This window comes from Bombina bombina, chromosome 7 (assembly GCF_027579735.1).
Source record: "Bombina bombina isolate aBomBom1 chromosome 7, aBomBom1.pri, whole genome shotgun sequence".
NCBI classification, from domain to species: domain Eukaryota; kingdom Metazoa; phylum Chordata; class Amphibia; order Anura; family Bombinatoridae; genus Bombina; species Bombina bombina.
Window position 1 is genome coordinate 281,034,633 of NC_069505.1, and position 18,285 is coordinate 281,052,917.

Sequence of the window (18,285 nt, forward strand, 5' to 3'; positions counted from 1 at the left end):
TACGAATATGTATAGCCAGGCATTGGAAGGTGGGAGTGCCTAGTTGGGGGGAGGTAGTGGATAAGATTAAAGACACCTATATAATGTCAGAATTAGCGGCATGGTCCCAGGGATCTAAGGAACAGTTTCAAAAAGTAAGGTATTACTGGATTTTGGGAAAGGATAGCTCCCTATAGATCTTCCAGCAGGAACAGATGTGAGGGGGTTGAGGCAGAGGAGTGCGTGAGAGGGGAATAATAGAGAACCCCAGACTCCTGACACCTAAATATTTATGCAAAGACAATATATTTAGCTAGCTGTTGATACAAGAGTATTGATTTTGCCAGGACTTGGCTATAGTTCTTGGAAACACCTGGGGGGGAGGGGAGGTTTGTGGGAGTTATAAATGTTTTGAATATTATGTTTGAACCTAAGTTATTGGACTCGCAGAGATGAGATGAAACAGAATCTTCATTATATGGACTTTGGGAGACAATAAAAGGGACTTTTATGATATGCACCCTGGGAATAATTCTATAACCCTGTTTATATTTAACCACATGATATGTTATGTACTATGTCCAATGGAAACGAATAAAAATGTATTTCAATTAAAAGGCAGTCACCAAAATTAATGTAAAGTACTACATGCTAATGTTTTAAACTTTTTAGAAGCAACCAGCCAGTGCCAATTAGATTTTTTGAATAGCCAGACCGTAGGAGCAGTAAAAATACAAGAAGATTCAAGAGCCAGTTGTAGATAGAGCTAGAAATAAAATCTACATTAAACAAGAGCGTAAAGTCAAGGTGCTACGTTTATAGCTCATGTGATCTAGGCCTCAGTCTGTGAAAGGTCCTAAGATTTCAAAATCTCTAAAGCCAATTTTAGGGTGTATATCAAAGCAATTAAGCACTGAATTATCAAAGAATGTTTGTAAATCATTTAGCACAATCTGCAGTGTTTTACAATCAAGAGCAGTTTTTGGATACACCTTTAGAAAAGCCTAGTGCATTTTATGTTCCTGGTCACTACTGGATGTGGCCGAATATCCGCAGATAAAAATAAGCTTGTGCTGTGACTTATGCATGTAATATGTTAGGTTTCATGCTTTGAGTTATTGAGTATTGCACAAACTTAACATTTTTCTTTCACGATTCAGACAGCGCATACAATTTTAAAACTTTTTAAATTTGCTTCTATTACCAATTATAATTTGCTGGTGTCCTTTGTTGAAGAGATATGTAGCGTGCATATATCAGGATCAGTATATAACAGGAAACACTGCAGCCACCTATTGTTTTAGCAAATGTATAAAATATAAAACTGCTGCCATATATTGCTTCAGTTACATGCACGCTCCCACACATTACTGCCTGCTTTTCAACAAACAATACCAAGGGGAAAAAAAGTAAAAATGATAATGGAAGTAAATTGGAGACTTTTTTATTTTCTTGTTATCCTTTGTTGAAAAGCAAGAAGGTAAGTTTAGGAGTGTGTAAGTGTCTAAAGTCCAATATAGCAGCAGTTTTGCAATAATGTGCAACAATGTTACACTAGGTGGCAGCACTATTTCCCGTCATGTAGTGCCCCAGACAGGTACTAAAAATCACTGCACACACAAATGATATATACTGCACATAATATAGGCAATGTAAAATGTTATAGTACAAGCTGTTGGTTTAACAACTTCAATGCTAAACAACTTTTATAGGACTGCAAAGTTGTGCACTAATTACAGCCGACAACCAAAGGGCTAAAACTCAGCAATGTGTGTTTTGTGTTAAAGGGATATTCTAATGCATAAATAGCATGATCCAATTTTAAATGTTTGTATTACTTGCCTTTAGGTTAAAAGGGACATTAAACCCAAATTTTTTCTCTCATGATTCAAATAGAGAATACAATGTTAAACAACTTTCTAATTTACTTCTATTATTTAATTTGCTTTCATCTCTTGATATTCTTTCCTGAAAAGTCTATCTAGATAGGCTCAGGTGCTGCTGATTGGTGGCTGCACATAGATGCCTTGTGCGATTGGCTGACCCATGTGCATTGCTTTTTCTTTAACATAGTATATCTAAAGAATGAAGCAAATTAGATAATAGAAGTAAATTCAAATGTTTAAATTTGTATTCTCTGTCTGAATCATGAAATACAATTTTGGGTTTAATGTCCCTTTAAGGGTACTACCAGCAGTCATTAAATAGTCCTAAGCAATCCCTACAGGGATGACAAAACTAACAAAACTGTACTCTGTGCTGAAATCACTATTTGAAACTTGATACAAAAGTCATCCAATAAAAGGGACATTGCATTGTAAAAAAATATTTGGGTTTATTTTTGTAAATGGAAAAGCAGTTTTTTGTAAACAACAACCCTGTAAAATGGTTTGAGCTTGCAGGAAAATTAGATCTCATATCACTTTGTGATCACACATACGGTAAAGCCCAATCTGAGAATTAAACATTTTATTACTTCTCTCCCACCGGGAGTGTAATTTCTTCTGCTGGCACGGTTTACATAGCTTTTCAATAGCCAATAATTATAGAAACTTTCTGTATAAGTAGGGATTTAAAATTCTGATAATATAAAAGAGCCATCTGTAAACAATTTAACACACTGCAACAGCTAAAATGGATTGTTGGGAACAAAATAAAGTGGAGAACATTTTTGGGTACACTGCCCCTTTAAAGGGCAGTCACCACTGCTCGAAAGTGCAGCCTCTGTGGGTGAGGCTCTCGGAGTTACTCAGCAACACTCTAAACGAAAACATTACACTGACGATAACCCAGGCGCTACTAAACAAACGGAATAGAGAGTTTAACTCAGCGACCAATACTTTCATTAAGACCCTCTGTACATGCTTACGAATATGTATAGCCAGGCATTGGAAGGTGGGAGTGCCTAGTTGGGGGGAGGTAGTGGATAAGATTAAAGACACCTATATAATGTCAGAATTAGCGGCATGGTCCCAGGGATCTAAGGAACAGTTTCAAAAAGTAAGGTATTACTGGATTTTGGGAAAGGATAGCTCCCTATAGATCTTCCAGCAGGAACAGATGTGAGGGGGTTGAGGCAGAGGAGTGCGTGAGAGGGGAATAATAGAGAACCCCAGACTCCTGACACCTAAATATTTATGCAAAGACAATATATTTAGCTAGCTGTTGATACAAGAGTATTGATTTTGCCAGGACTTGGCTATAGTTCTTGGAAACACCTGGGGGGGAGGGGAGGTTTGTGGGAGTTATAAATGTTTTGAATATTATGTTTGAACCTAAGTTATTGGACTCGCAGAGATGAGATGAAACAGAATCTTCATTATATGGACTTTGGGAGACAATAAAAGGGACTTTTATGATATGCACCCTGGGAATAATTCTATAACCCTGTTTATATTTAACCACATGATATGTTATGTACTATGTCCAATGGAAACGAATAAAAATGTATTTCAATTAAAAGGCAGTCACCAAAATTAATGTAAAGTACTACATGCTAATGTTTTAAACTTTTTAGAAGCAACCAGCCAGTGCCAATTAGATTTTTTGAATAGCCAGACCGTAGGAGCAGTAAAAATACAAGAAGATTCAAGAGCCAGTTGTAGATAGAGCTAGAAATAAAATCTACATTAAACAAGAGCGTAAAGTCAAGGTGCTACGTTTATAGCTCATGTGATCTAGGCCTCAGTCTGTGAAAGGTCCTAAGATTTCAAAATCTCTAAAGCCAATTTTAGGGTGTATATCAAAGCAATTAAGCACTGAATTATCAAAGAATGTTTGTAAATCATTTAGCACAATCTGCAGTGTTTTACAATCAAGAGCAGTTTTTGGATACACCTTTAGAAAAGCCTAGTGCATTTTATGTTCCTGGTCACTACTGGATGTGGCCGAATATGCGCAGATAAAAATAAGCTTGTGCTGTGACTTATGCATGTAATATGTTAGGTTTCATGCTTTGAGTTATTGAGTATTGCACAAACTTAACATTTTTCTTTCACGATTCAGACAGCGCATACAATTTTAAAACTTTTTAAATTTGCTTCTATTACCAATTATAATTTGCTGGTGTCCTTTGTTGAAGAGATATGTAGCGTGCATATATCAGGATCAGTATATAACAGGAAACACTGCAGCCACCTATTGTTTTAGCAAATGTATAAAATATAAAACTGCTGCCATATATTGCTTCAGTTACATGCACGCTCCCACACATTACTGCCTGCTTTTCAACAAACAATACCAAGGGGAAAAAAAGTAAAAATGATAATGGAAGTAAATTGGAGACTTTTTTATTTTCTTGTTATCCTTTGTTGAAAAGCAAGAAGGTAAGTTTAGGAGTGTGTAAGTGTCTAAAGTCCAATATAGCAGCAGTTTTGCAATAATGTGCAACAATGTTACACTAGGTGGCAGCACTATTTCCCGTCATGTAGTGCCCCAGACAGGTACATGCGACCTATCTAGATAACTCTTCAACAAAGAAGAGAATGAAACAAATCGGATAATAGAAGAAAATTGGAAACTTTTTAAAAATTGTATTCTCTATCTGAATAATAAAAGAAAACAATTTGGGTTTCATATCCCTTTAAGAACAAGGCATCCTATATTTAGACCAATTCTTTTGGAACTTGTATATTCATATTAAAGTGATGATGAACTCTCCCCCTTAAAGGGGCAGTCTAGTCAAAATTAAACTTTCATGATTCAGATAGGGCATGTAATTTTAAACAACTTTCCAATTTACTTCTATTATCTAATTTGCTCAATTCTTTAGATATCCTTTGTTGAAGAAATAGTAATGCACATGTGTGAGCCAATCACACAAGGCCTCTATGTGCAGCAACCAATCAGCAGCTACTGAGCATATCTAGATATGCTTTTCAGCAAGTGATATCAAGAGAATGAAGCAAATGAGATAATAGAAGTAAATTAGAAAGTTGTTTAAAATGACATGCTTTTTCTAAATCACAAAATAAAAAATTTGGGTTTCATGTCCCTTTAATAAAAACAGATCCGGAATGTGATATTTTAGATGGAATCTAAAAAAGAATAAAAAACAGAGGCGCCACCATGGCCTAATATCGCCAGTACAGGTAAAATGAGCAGCAATATGAGAATGTGAATACTCACAAACATAAAGCACCCCACTGGTGCTAGTAGAGCAGACTGACACTTCTCAGTGGTTCAGCACACTGTATCCAAAGCGCAGAGACAGTCTGTTTCATAGCCTGATGAAACAGCCCTGAGTAGGCTGAGAAACGCGTTGCTGTGTTAATAAAGACTTTTTATACTTTTATACACTTGCTATTGTGTGTATTTTTTTCACTTCCTGTGATAAATTATATCGTTGATCCTGGTTCCTGTTGAGGATTGCTGTTTTAAGTCTACTGGGCGACGTTTTGGCTCCAGTTTGCCGAGATTGCACCTGCAGGTGCCCACCATCTTGTAAGTGCAAGCAATTGGTATTATTTTCCCCTTGTCCTGATGATATTGGGCCATGTCGTGTTGCTTTTTCCTTTATCCATAGGCACATATACATTGGAGTGTCAGAGGATTCCTGACTGTCTCTGCGCTTTGGATACAGTGTGCTGAACCACTGAGAAGTGTCAGTCTGCTCTACTAGCACCAGTGGGGTGCTTTATGTTTGTGAGTATTCACATTCACATATTGCTGCTCATTTTACCTGTACTGGCGATATTAGGCCATGGTGGCGCCTCTGTTTTTTATTCTTTTTTAGATTCCATACTACAGGATAGCCATCCTTTGACAGAGTGCAGCCTCAAACATCTGGGAACTGTCATTACCCTGGACCCATAGACTTTCACATTATCATTATTTGGTTTTGAATTGGTTTTAATATTTTTTTCCAATCTATGTTTATATTCCAGTATATATATATATATATATATATATATATATATATATATATATATATATATATATATATATATATATATATATATATATATATATATATATATATATATATATATATATATATATATGGCCTGTTTTTTTCTGTTGAGACATTACAAGCACTACCATATCACCTATTATATTGAAACTGAGGAAGCGCCCCCTAAGGGCGTGGTGTGTCCACTGAGTACACACCACTCTCTCCATACATACTATATTTTAGATGGAGATTCATTCATCAGTTGTAATGAAGTTGCATTTTTTAAATCCTTTAACTTTACAATAAGTTAAATGTTGAGTTTTCTGACACTTTAAACATCACGGCTCTTCCTTCCATATACATTGAACACAAATAGCTAGTGATGAATCTTCTACTTTTTATTTATTTCAGATGCACCTAATATTTGACAGGTTTACGTTCCAGTATATTAAATCTTGTACCTTCTTTCCATCAGATGCTGCTGGCTTCTCTGGGGTCTCTTCTGGACCAGATCCCTTGTACACCCAGAGCTCAGACTTTTCCACTATGGACCGCAACTGATCCAAGTCCTGCTTTATCTGTTTGTAGTTTTCCACATCCTGGCTTGTGACCAGAAGCTGAACCTACAGTTACAAGGCGTTATCAGGAGAGCCCTTCATAATGTTACCTCCTTAATGTGAATAGCCAGTACACTCTGTACCTGTTTGAAAGCTTGAAGCACCTCCTGCCTCTGACTGAAATGCCTAAACAGCAGATGTAGGGCCCCAGACACCAGTGGGGGGTAGTCATGCATTGTAAGATGTAGGAGGACTCGAAGAAATGTGCGCCCACCATCGTCATCTAGATCAAGAGGGGTGTTCTCCTCACTGATGGGATGGTAGAGATCAGAAATAAATTTAACTTTAAACCAAACCAAAATGTTCACATACACAGTAACGTCAACATGGAATAAAAAAGTAAAAAAAAACAACACTGTATCAACTAATTCACAGAATTATTAAAAGGGACAGGAAACAATTTGTCTTTCATGATTTAGGTGGAACATACAATATTAAACAACTTTCCAATTTACTTCTATTATCAAATTTGCTTCATTCTCTTGGTATCATTTGTTGAAGGAGCAGCAATGCACTACTGGTTTCTAACTCAACACATGGGTGAGCCAATGACAATCGGTGTATATATGCAGCCACCAATCAGAAGCTAGAACCTAGGTTATTTGCTGCTCCTGAGCTTTCCTAGATAAAATCTCAGTAAAAGGATAACTAAAGAAGGAAGCAAATTAAATAATAGAAGTAAATTGGAAAGTTGTTCAAAATTGTATGCTCTTTTTAAATCATGAATCTCGAATTATGGATTTTACTTTCCCTTTAAGTACACAGTGGGCTAATCATAAGCAAACAACTTATTTCCAGTAAACACACAGACCCAGAACTCCACAACAGCCAGTTTTAAAAGCACAAGAGGTTATATTAAAAATTAAATGTATTTAAAGTACCAATTCACACATCTTTTGGGCCGCTAGATCTCTAGTTTTATTACTCAAGAAGTCAACAAACCTGCACAATAAAGTGAACACCACCATGGATTCCTATCTTCATGGTATAAAAGTCTAACTGGCACAAGAAGGTACAATTATGGCTTTATCTATCTCAAATAATATATATTATTCCTGATTTTAAAACTGTATGACTAAATATGTTGCAACTATTTCCCATTAGACTTATGTACAAGCCATTGGCTATGTTCACCTTTATTTTATCAGTGCTTGGATATGAGCTCATCAGCAAACCATTGGCATAGCCGATTACCATAACTAAGTCTTAGTGCAGGTTAAGTTTCCAATTCGTATAATTAGTTCCGGAATGGAAACGTTATTTTAGATGAACTTTAATTTATCCATTCTAATGAAGAAACTCTAACTTTCTTTTTAATATAGCAATGAAATCCTAAGTTATTCACCACGCTCCCCCACCCACTTCAAAAGTAAAAAAAAGTTTGTGAGCCAACTGTTCTCTAATCAGCGCTCTAGCCACACAAAACAAAATTGTGTGAGTGCTTTATGGCTAGAGCACCGATTGGAGAACACTTTTGAAGTAGGCAACCAAAGTGCAAGGTGTTACAATTTCATTGCTATAATAAAAAACAAAATTTATGCTTAACTGATAAATGTATTTCTTGACACTGAGTCCACGGATCATCATCAATTACTGTTGAGAATATCACTCCTGGCCAGCAGGAGGAGGCAAAGAACACCCCAGGAAACTTAAAGGGACACTGAACCCAAATTTTTTCTTTCATGATTCAGATAGAGCATGTAATTGTAAGCAACTTTCTAATTTACTTCTATTATCAATTTTTCTTCATTCTCTTGCAATCTTTATTTGCAAAGAAGGCATCTCAGCTAAGGAGCCAGCAAATTGTGGGTTCAGAACCATGGACAGCATTTGTTTAAAGGTGCTGTCCAATCAGCAAGGACAACCCAGGTTGTTCACCTAAAATGGGCCGGCATCTAAACTTACATTCTTGCTTTTCCAATAAACATACCAAGAAAATTAAGACAATTTGATAATAGGAGTAAATTAGAAAGTTGCGTAAAATTGCATGCTCTATCTGAATCACAAAATATTTTTTTTGGCTACAGTGTCCCTTTAAGTATGACTTCCCTTCCAACAACCCCCAGTCATTCGACCGAAGGAAAAGGAGAGAAAGGAAAGAACACAAGGTGCAGAGGTGCCTGAAGTGTATATAAGCAAACTGTCTGAAAAACAGTGAGTGCCGTGGACACACTGTCAAGAAATAAATACATTTATCAGGTAAGCATAAATTTTGATTTCTTTCTAATGAGTCCACGGATCATCATCATCATCAATTACTATTGGGAATCAATACCCAAGCCAGAGGACACCGATGATACATGAGGGATAAGACAGGTAACCTAACCAGAAGGAACCACTGCTTGAAGACCCATTCTCCCGAAAGAAGCCTCAGTCGAGGCAAAAGAGCAAATCTATAGACTTTAGAAAAAACGAGCAAGGAAAGTCAAGTCGCCGCCTTACAAATCTTTTCCACAGAGGACTCTTTTTTTTGAAGGCCCAAGAAGAGAACACCCCCCCAATGGAAAGAGCTGTTATTCCCTCAGGAGGCAGCAGGCTCATAAGCCCTACAATAACACTTCTCAACCAGAGAGAAGAGAAGAAGTAGCGCAAGCTTACTGGCCTAAATGTCTAACCAGAAAAACAATAAACAATCCAGGAGACTGACAAAAGTCCCCTGTAGTGAAAATTTAAGGTCCCGCACAACATTTAAGTAGTGCGCCTGACGATCTTTATGAGAAGAAAGAGTAGGACAGAAAAAAGGAACAACGATTTGCTGAATAAAATATCTGTCCAAAACAACCTTAGGAAGAAAAACCAACTTGGTTCGAAGAACTGCCTTATCTACTGAAATAAGAGATAAGGAAACCACACTGCAAATTTGAGTTCAGAAACCCTCCGAGCAGAAGAACAAAACTCTAAGATAACATTTAATATCTATGGAAAGTATAGGCTCAAGAACAAGGTTAAGGCTCCTAAGGAGCAACTGACTTAAACACGGTCCTGATTCCGACCAGGACCTGAAAAAGAGGTTGTACATCTGGCACGACCGCCAGATGCTTGAGCAGCAGAATGGCCAGCACCGAAAACTGACCCTTGAGGGTACTAACAAATAACCCATTCTCAAGGTCTACATGGATAAAATAGATCCTTGGGGTCCTTAAAATACTTACAACGTTGGAATGTTATCTGTCACCAGAAGTACACGCCAGAGTAAACAGGAGCTTTTACCTGGGTTTAAACCCACAACTTTCTGTTTTGGGAGCGGTGGAGCTAACCACAACACCACATCTCCCTTCGCCATATCTTATATAACATTCTTCTAGGGGAAGGCTTGCGACCCTGAATCGTGGTCTTAAGAACCGATTTGAAAGACCCACGATTAGCTAAAAACAAGAGAACAATCTCCAAGCAAATAGTTTCAGAGAAAATATATTTGGATGACTGAAGGACCCCTGAGGCAGAAGATCGTTCCCCAGCGGAAGTCTCCACGGAGAGACAACATCTCTAGTAGATCCACCTACCAGATCCTGAGAGGCTACGCAGGAGCTAGTAGAAACCCAATGCTCTCTCCCACTTGAACCGAACGATGACTCGCAGAAGGAGAACAAAAAGGAGGATATGGCAACCTGAAGTTCCAAGGAACTGCCAGAAATATATTAGAGGACTTGAGGATCTCTTGACCTCGAACCGTCTTGGGAACTTGGGTTCTGACGAGACCCCAGCAGAACCAATTCTGGAAAACCCCCATTTGGGAGATAACCTGGAGAACACTCCAGGATGTAGTTCCCACTTCCCCGGGATGATAAGCCTGACTGCTCAGAATGCCGCGTCCCTGTTATCCATTCCAGAAATGTGGATGGCAGAAGGACAATAACTGAGCACCTACCCACAAAAAATAATCTGAACTAAAGTTCCTCCCTATAAGGAGATGAAAATCACAGAGGCTATGTTGTCTGTCTATTACCCGATAAAAAGGGCTAAAGACAACTGAGGTCAAACCATCAGAGCATTGAAAGTCTCTATCAGCCTCAAAAGTGAAGGGGAGAGCAAACTTCTCCCAGGACCCAAGTCCCTGCATTATAATGCGGGCAGCGAACATGCTACCTCTCGCATGATAAGCGAGTGCTCTACCATTTGAGATAATACCCTGGCAAGTTAAATAACTAGTATTTATATAGCGCCTTTCTCCCAGTGGGACTCCAAGCGCTTTTTCAGCGCTCGCTCTCGGAATTAACCAAATCGGCAGCTGAATTGTAATAGTTGTTATTACCCAATTTAATGGTACTCCTTTTATCGACCTCTGGAGGATGAAGGGCTGAGTCGGCCCTGCCGGGATTTGAAGTCAAGGCATTTACCAACTGAGCTACCTCAACGGCCTGGCTTTCCTGACCTCCGACAGAAAGAACTTCATTGAAAGGATCAACAATAAGTAAATAGTAGAATACCCATGCAGCTGGGACAAGGGAGCTCTTCTCCAGGTCCACTTCCATCCGTGAAACGAAGAAAAAAACCAATGAAACCTCCAATGAGATCTTGTTTGTTGAAAAATGTCGCCTGGACCAAGAGGACGTCTAGGAAGGACGCCACTGCAATCCCGGAACCGATCGCGGTCGAGATATTTCAGAAAACTCTGGGAGCTGTTTCAAAGCCATTATTGGCTCAACAAATGAAAAAAATTCAGCCGGAAAGTAAAACTCAGAAATCTGAGATGATCCCTTTGAAAGGGAAACTGAGGATACACATCCTTTAGATGTAATGCCGTTATAAACTGACCCTCTAGCACCAATGAAGAATGGAGCGAAGAGTCTCCATCTTGAAGGACAGTACAGGCCTAAATTAAGACGAAAGGTAGTTTGAACAGAATGGAAAAGCAACTAGATCCTGATCCTAAACTGAAACTGGAACAATCCCTCCAAGAGAGGAAGATTCTGAACACATTTCAATAACGCCTCTCTCTTTATCTGGGCTTTAAAGAAACATGAGGAGGAACCTACTCCTCGAAAGATGATATCAATTTGTAACCTTGGGATACTATATCTACAGCCCCTTAGGGATCTAGGACATCTAGTATCCAGACAAAAGAATAAACTGAGACAGACTGCCCTCCACAGAATCCAATCCTGTTCTGGGGCGAACCTTCATGCTGAATGATAGTAAGCTGCAGTCTTATTTGCGTACATCCCCCTCATCCAAGACTGGATATCCAAGAGAACTTTGACTGCTCCTGCTTGGAAAAAAACAAAGGGAAAAACTTCAAAAATAAACTATTGGCCTAACAGACCTTCTCGTTAGTGATCTCCTTATGGAGTCCTCCAAAAAGGAATCTGACAAAGCATTCCAAAAAGAAGCCGCACTTCTACATAAGTTTTGTAAACGAGCATCTATCCTAAATGAGGATTGAAGGTCTCTAACCAGAATAGCAATGGTTGCACCATGATATTTGAGAGACGGCTATTACAGACAGGTGAAGGGGTAATCCTCCCCCATCCCTGAGAAAATTCTCTTAATACGGTCGAGAACAGGAAAATGTTTACAAATGAATCCTAGTAAATATAAATTTCACTAGATTCTAGAAGATTGATAACGACAGGAGAGTCAAAATTTACCAAGTAGCCAACCACTCCTAAACAAAAAGGAGTACCGGCTTGAATCTGAAGAGAACTACTTGTAAATGTTTTACTGGCATTTTTCCAAAATAAAAAAAGCAAGACACACTATTTAACATACGCTCTGATATAATGTGCAGTAAAATTACAGAATATAACTTACTTTGGGCACATATTTTAGAATGAAAATATCACAATTTTAATAATAAAGTGACTTCGCCCTCTCTAGCTTCCTTTGCTTTGGGTTTGCATCTGAAAAAAGCTGTTCAGAAAGAAACTGTTAATACTGCAAAATGGTGCCTCTCCGTTCCGTATTGAGAAAAGAAGGCAGGGTCGGACCCAGAGGAAAAAGAAATGGCTCCGCATTATTACTGAAGAAAAAAAAGCGGAGACCTAGATCAACAAGAATGGAGCGTGTTCTACACTACATTCCATAGCCGAAACCGGTACACAAAATAAGTAAAAAAATAAAGATCTGTGTAGTCTTCATACGAACCCAGAGCAGACTATCTCGCTCTGCAAACTAGGCACCTGAAAAAAAATTCCTCATCACCATAAAAGTTCTTCCTACTCTGAGGATTTTATACAACATAGCAGTCTTAACATAAAATAAGAAGCTAACAATACTGAACCCGCAATAGAGGGTTAACTCCTTCCTGCCCTGAAGGATATTAACCCCTAGTCTCCATAACACATGCATCAGTGCCCTTCTCTGCAGTAAAAACCCTTACCCCTGAAGGATTTTAAGTCCCAAATTGAATAGGAGGGAGCCTTAACCCCTTCAGTGCCAGCCTTCTAGCCCCAGAAGAACAAAAGGCACTTACCTGCACTCTAGCCGTCCGGCAGTGAGATGACTCACAAAGTTTAAGAGGATGCCGCTCCTCACAGAGACATATGTAAAAAGAAAGGCAGAGTAAGCTTACTCAGGCTTTCTATACCAGGGCAGCAACAGGTTAGGAAAACGCAGCAAAGCCCACTTGACAAGTTCCTAACTGCTTTAAAGTCACCACAGCCCTGCTGAAGAGACTAACATGGCGTACAGCTAGACCCAAATTATGATGAAAGGCCAGAGCAATCTTGCCCAGACTTCAAAATAAAAATATATTTATAGAAGAATCTTAATCAGGACACCTAATTATTTCACCTCCTCCTTGCACGAGAGGCAAAGAGAATGACTGGGGGTTGTGGGATGGGAAGTGATACTTAAGTTTCCAGTGGTGCTCTTTGCCTCCTCAAGCTGGCCAGGAGTGATATTCCCAACAGTAATGGATGATGATCCGTGGACTCACCGTGTCATTAGAAAGAAACTAAGTTATAGCCCATATTCAATAGAATGGATGGATTAAAGTCCATCTAAAATCTTGTTTCCATTCCGGATCTGATAAGATTTTTCTATAGAAAAAGCCCCCCAAAAAACACCCATACAAAGGGGCCTCAGGAATGACAAGACATAGCTGACTATTGACTCTACGCTGCATGGTATACATGATAACCACACACTGTCTAGATGAAAAAGGAGGCTGACTTGGTTGAATAGAGAAGTGAGAACAATGTGCAGTGTGTAAACAGAGGTAACCTTAAAAGGGGTTTATTGACACTGAACTCCAGAGAAGGATCCCAGATTATTTATAATAATGACTCTAACCTACCTGAAATAGTATGAAATAAATGTTGATATTTCCTTTATAAGTGCAGATCTGTATTATAGATCAGCTGAGCTAATCATTTCTGGTTGGTTTTACAAGAATTGCCAAAATTTAACACATTTCTGGCTATTAAAGATTTAAGAATGTAATTTTAAGCCAATTTTAAAATGTACTTCTATTTTAAAAATTGTTCTCTTGGTATCCATTGTTAAAAAAATAAATATGTACATATCTTACACTAGTAGAAGCTAGCTGGTGATTGGTGCCTGCATGCATTTCACTCTTGTTGATTGGTTGACTAGATATGCTCAGCACAAACTTTATACCTCTAAATGCGCAGTACTTTAAAATAAAATGTAACTTATTATACTGTTGATTAAAAACTGCAAATGTATGCAACATGAAATTATGGTACTAGATAAACAGGATTTACCCCAATTCCTTTAAGATTAAAAACACTACAATCTTCTGTAAGGAGCATTTTTAGCAGTCTCACTTCATTTATATGAGGTTAAACAAATTAATCAAAGGGACATAATACTCATATGCTAAATTACGTGAACGTGCTGCAGCATAGCTGTAAAAAGCCGACTAGAAAATATCACCTGAACATCTCTATGTAAAAAAGGAAGATATTTTGCCTCACAATTTCTTCAGCTTACCAGAGTAAGTGCTCTGTGAACAGTTATACTTCAGCTGCAAGTTGGAAAAACAATAGACAATCAGCATCAGCAGTGCTGAGGTCGTGCTTTTCTTTGTTGTGATCTCGTGCGATTTCACTGAATAGAAAAAGAACATGACTGTGCCTGTACATGCAAGATACACAGTATCTTGCAAGTCCTGGGACTAGCATCCTGATTGACTGCTTAAAGTCTCTTTACAGTGAGGTTTTAATACATTTGGTATTGATGTGATTTTCTAGTCAACTTTTTACAGCTATGCTGCATCACTCAAGTGCTTCAAGATTTGGGTATCATGTCCTTTTCAGTAAAGTGGAGGTACCTCTAATTAGATTGGAATCCTTGTATATTTATACTTTAATTTGTATCTGTAGCACGTAAACTTGACTATTGTAATTAGTTTATGTAAATATGTTACCAATGAAGATGCATTAGCAACTTTTAAGACTATGCAGAGCAGGCTCGTATGAACATGCTGGCAGCCAAATATTTAAGAGGCAGACACCGCTTCTTTTGCCTCTCTGCCACCACAGGAGGTGGCAATAGTAATCACTCTGACACTCGCTCGTTTGAGGTCAATTGACAGGTCCTGCTCTTGCGCAATTGTTAATACCACCCAATTTCCCTGTATTCAGGGTTTCTAAAAAAAAAAAAAAAAAAAAAAGGGGGGGGGGGGAATTTATTTAAAAATTCAAATTAATTTAGCTCTTAAGAATGAGCTTGTTAAAAACAAAAAACCCTGATGCAGCCACGTTTCACTATCTGCTTCCTCACAGGAGTTCCACTAGTATACTGTATTATAACATATACTGTATATACTGTTACTCAGACTTGCAGATACTTTCCTGCCACCGAAGATCCCTTCTGCCTGCTCCTCGATGTGCTCAAAATCCAGTGCTCCTTAAAATAAAAAGCAGGAAATTAGACGATGAAAATACCTCATCTATATATGGAGTTTTCAACTCCAGTTTTCTAAGGAACACCAATATGAATGATTAAAGGGCCCAAGCAAACCAATTATAAAAAAAAATAAATAGTTAAAATGAACTGAGTAGTATAAATAATCTATACGATATTAAGTGCTTAATATAACGCACAGTATGTGTGGGAGAAGCATCAATCCTCTCAAGACTTGTGAGGAGGAGGAGGTGTGAATCTTAAGTTGTCATGTATTACAAACACAAAGGTTTATTATAGTCTTGAGTATATATGCATTTACTTAGATGTTTTCATGTTACAGTGATCCATCTATGATCCTTAAAAGGCAGAGCCACACTTAATCCGTCCTAAGAAATACTGTCAAATATTGTATTCCTTTAGCAGGTATTCCTACAACCATTATGACTTATCAATACTCAAGTTCTTGGAAGGTTTAGAATAGCTTTAGATAAGTAGCAATTATTCAGAGCTGTATAGATTAATGCTTAATTGACTTCTTGGCTAAAGTTTACTTAGACTTCACTACAGTTGTGCAGTATAGAATCTATAAATGGAGGACTAGTTGTGGCAGCACACACTGTACAGGCAGTTATTTTCCTTTAAAATTGTGTTCATAATCACCTACGCTACTCTGAGACTTGCATTACACTGCAACAAATATCCTGAGCACAGTTACTGGCCTCATTTTCCCTGCCTCATCATTTTGAGTCACTGTGTCTCATGATGAAGTGTTTATTTAGCATTCCTTGCCTCATGCAAGTCAGCCTGTCAACCCTTCCCCCCCCCCCCCGACTTTGGAACAGGTCACGTCACTAAACATTCACACACACCCTCATTTATCTATGCTGAAAGACTTTGACCCTTTTTAATCTTACCAGGTACCACGCTAGCAGTTTCAGTGGACCCTCCCTCACCAGTTTGTGCATTGCTTTCATCAAATTCAGATTTAAATATACAAAGTAAGCAGGAGATGCGGTAGTCCAGGCGCACATTTAAAATGAACTGCAAAGAAAGCAAGATGGGGGATTATATGATGAATAAACCCACTCAATAGCCAAATACAGAAGTATGGTGTCTCCATACCTGAAGAATTTCTATAATCTTGAGTTTTGTGTCCATCACAAGAATATCCTCCTTCTCTGGTTCCCGCTGTGGTTTGATAGTTCCTTCTGGAGCAGCCATGGGTGTCATGGGTAGGAATCCTCCTCCACGCAAAACAACTTGAGTCATCAGCTCTCCAACACCATGTATGGAGCGCATCACATTGCTGCCCCCTGTAGAAAGCCACAAAGTAACTGGGTCATACTGATAATCTCAGGATAAAAAAGGAAGAAAAGTAACCAAAGGACATGAGCACTGGGAAAGTTAAGATGTGCATGTGTGGCAATGAGAAGAGTGTTATCCTCTTGCCCACCGAGCCAAGCCCACCTTTGTTATCCTCTCCTTTGCCCATCTTGTTCGTGGGGAAGCTGGCAGTAAGATGGACACAATCTAGGATGGCCAACAGAATCTTTGTTAGGCGAAGAAGGTCACTGAAGTTGTAGAATCCAAAGTAGATAAGATTTCTAGCCAAGTTCACAACCTGGAAGGAGAGACAAGGTGAAAGTACAGAAGGAATATCTAAAGCCTTATTTACAGAACATACTACCAATCAATTCTCACGATTCTAGTTTACTCTAAGCATAAAGATTGGTCACTTGCAGTCTTATTTCCATCACCTCAAATGTCAGCTTGTTTTTCTCCTTGTCTGAGAATGGGAATCTTTGTCCCACCACATCACGTAGATACTCTTCCACAAACTCCATAGTCTGAGCAAAACGTTCCTTGATATCATCCCTTGATGTACCACTGCTGTCATAACTAGAAGAAATCAAACCCGCAAAAGTTAGAGAAGAATCATCTGGCATGTTGCTTTAACTCTTTACATTCCAAGGGAGACTTACTCTTCTATTGCAATTTCAGATGGTATCTCAGACCACAGTCTGGCATATTTGACAGGTGTCACTTGTTCCTGAGGATCACGATCGACATGCATGTGTAACATGAGTCGGCAGAAAGAAGCACGCAAGTCAAATGGCAGGTTCTCGTCTGACATACAGCGCAAGATAAGGTCAACATCCAACTGCCCAGAAATCTCATTAATAGCTAAATACTGCCGGTCCAAGCACATGCGAGCAAAGAGGTTAAGCTGATATCTGCAAAAAATAAATGAATTTAAAAAAGTTCAAGAGGTAAACAAACTTTTAAAAAGCATGAAAGAAATGCAAAAAATATACCACCGTCATACATTTTTTGGTTTAAACAAATGTTATTAAAATTTTCAAAACCAAGAAATCTTACAAGTAAAAAAACATTGGGGTTTAAAAAAAAAAAAAAAAAAAAAAAAAAAAGAAGAAAAAAATTAGCAATGAATATCTACCAAAGTAATACAGGTGCCTAAGAGGGTACCATCAATGACAATGTGTTGACAATGAGCATAATATATTAACAGTTGATTTGCAGGAAAGTAGAAGGAACATGAGATATACATTTTATTTCATCATCAGCTAATCTAGAACAATAACATGTAATTCCTTATTGGGGTCAGGTCCACCATACCCAGCTAGGGAGTACTCTAGTTTACAGATCTACCTGCCACCCTCAATTTATCATCTTCACAACTTGAAGTGCAGCCTTTACCGAAGTCCTATCAAATCCCTAATTCTCTTCTAGCTTCCTCATACAGATTCCAGGGTTCCCACAGGTTCAGGGACTGATCTTTTTTATCTAATATATCAGAAGATAAACAATTAATCTGTTAAATATAATCATCTTATAAAAAAAAAAAAAAAAAAAAACCTAGATAGCTCAGTTTTCCACTGTAATACATTTTAAAATGCCCCCTTAATGGTTTGGCAACTGCAGTATACTATGCACCTCTTTCTATTCATCTGAGAGCTAAAC

The 18,285-nt window shown here is 38.2% G+C and overlaps 1 protein-coding gene across 1 annotated transcript in view; it reads right to left on the reverse strand.

Moving 5' to 3' along the window:
- Positions 1 to 18,285, reverse strand: part of ITPR1 (inositol 1,4,5-trisphosphate receptor type 1) — a 532,169-nt gene that overhangs the window by 148,566 nt on the left and 365,318 nt on the right. Inside the window, exons 18-25 of the mRNA XM_053689365.1 lie at positions 17,286 to 17,537; positions 17,061 to 17,202; positions 16,771 to 16,924; positions 16,426 to 16,616; positions 16,218 to 16,344; positions 15,245 to 15,303; positions 6,573 to 6,734; positions 6,334 to 6,495 (exon numbers count right to left, since the gene is read on the reverse strand). Coding sequence (XP_053545340.1) covers positions 6,334 to 6,495; positions 6,573 to 6,734; positions 15,245 to 15,303; positions 16,218 to 16,344; positions 16,426 to 16,616; positions 16,771 to 16,924; positions 17,061 to 17,202; positions 17,286 to 17,537 — 1,249 coding nt within the window. The remainder of the gene's footprint in view (positions 1 to 6,333; positions 6,496 to 6,572; positions 6,735 to 15,244; positions 15,304 to 16,217; positions 16,345 to 16,425; positions 16,617 to 16,770; positions 16,925 to 17,060; positions 17,203 to 17,285; positions 17,538 to 18,285) is intronic.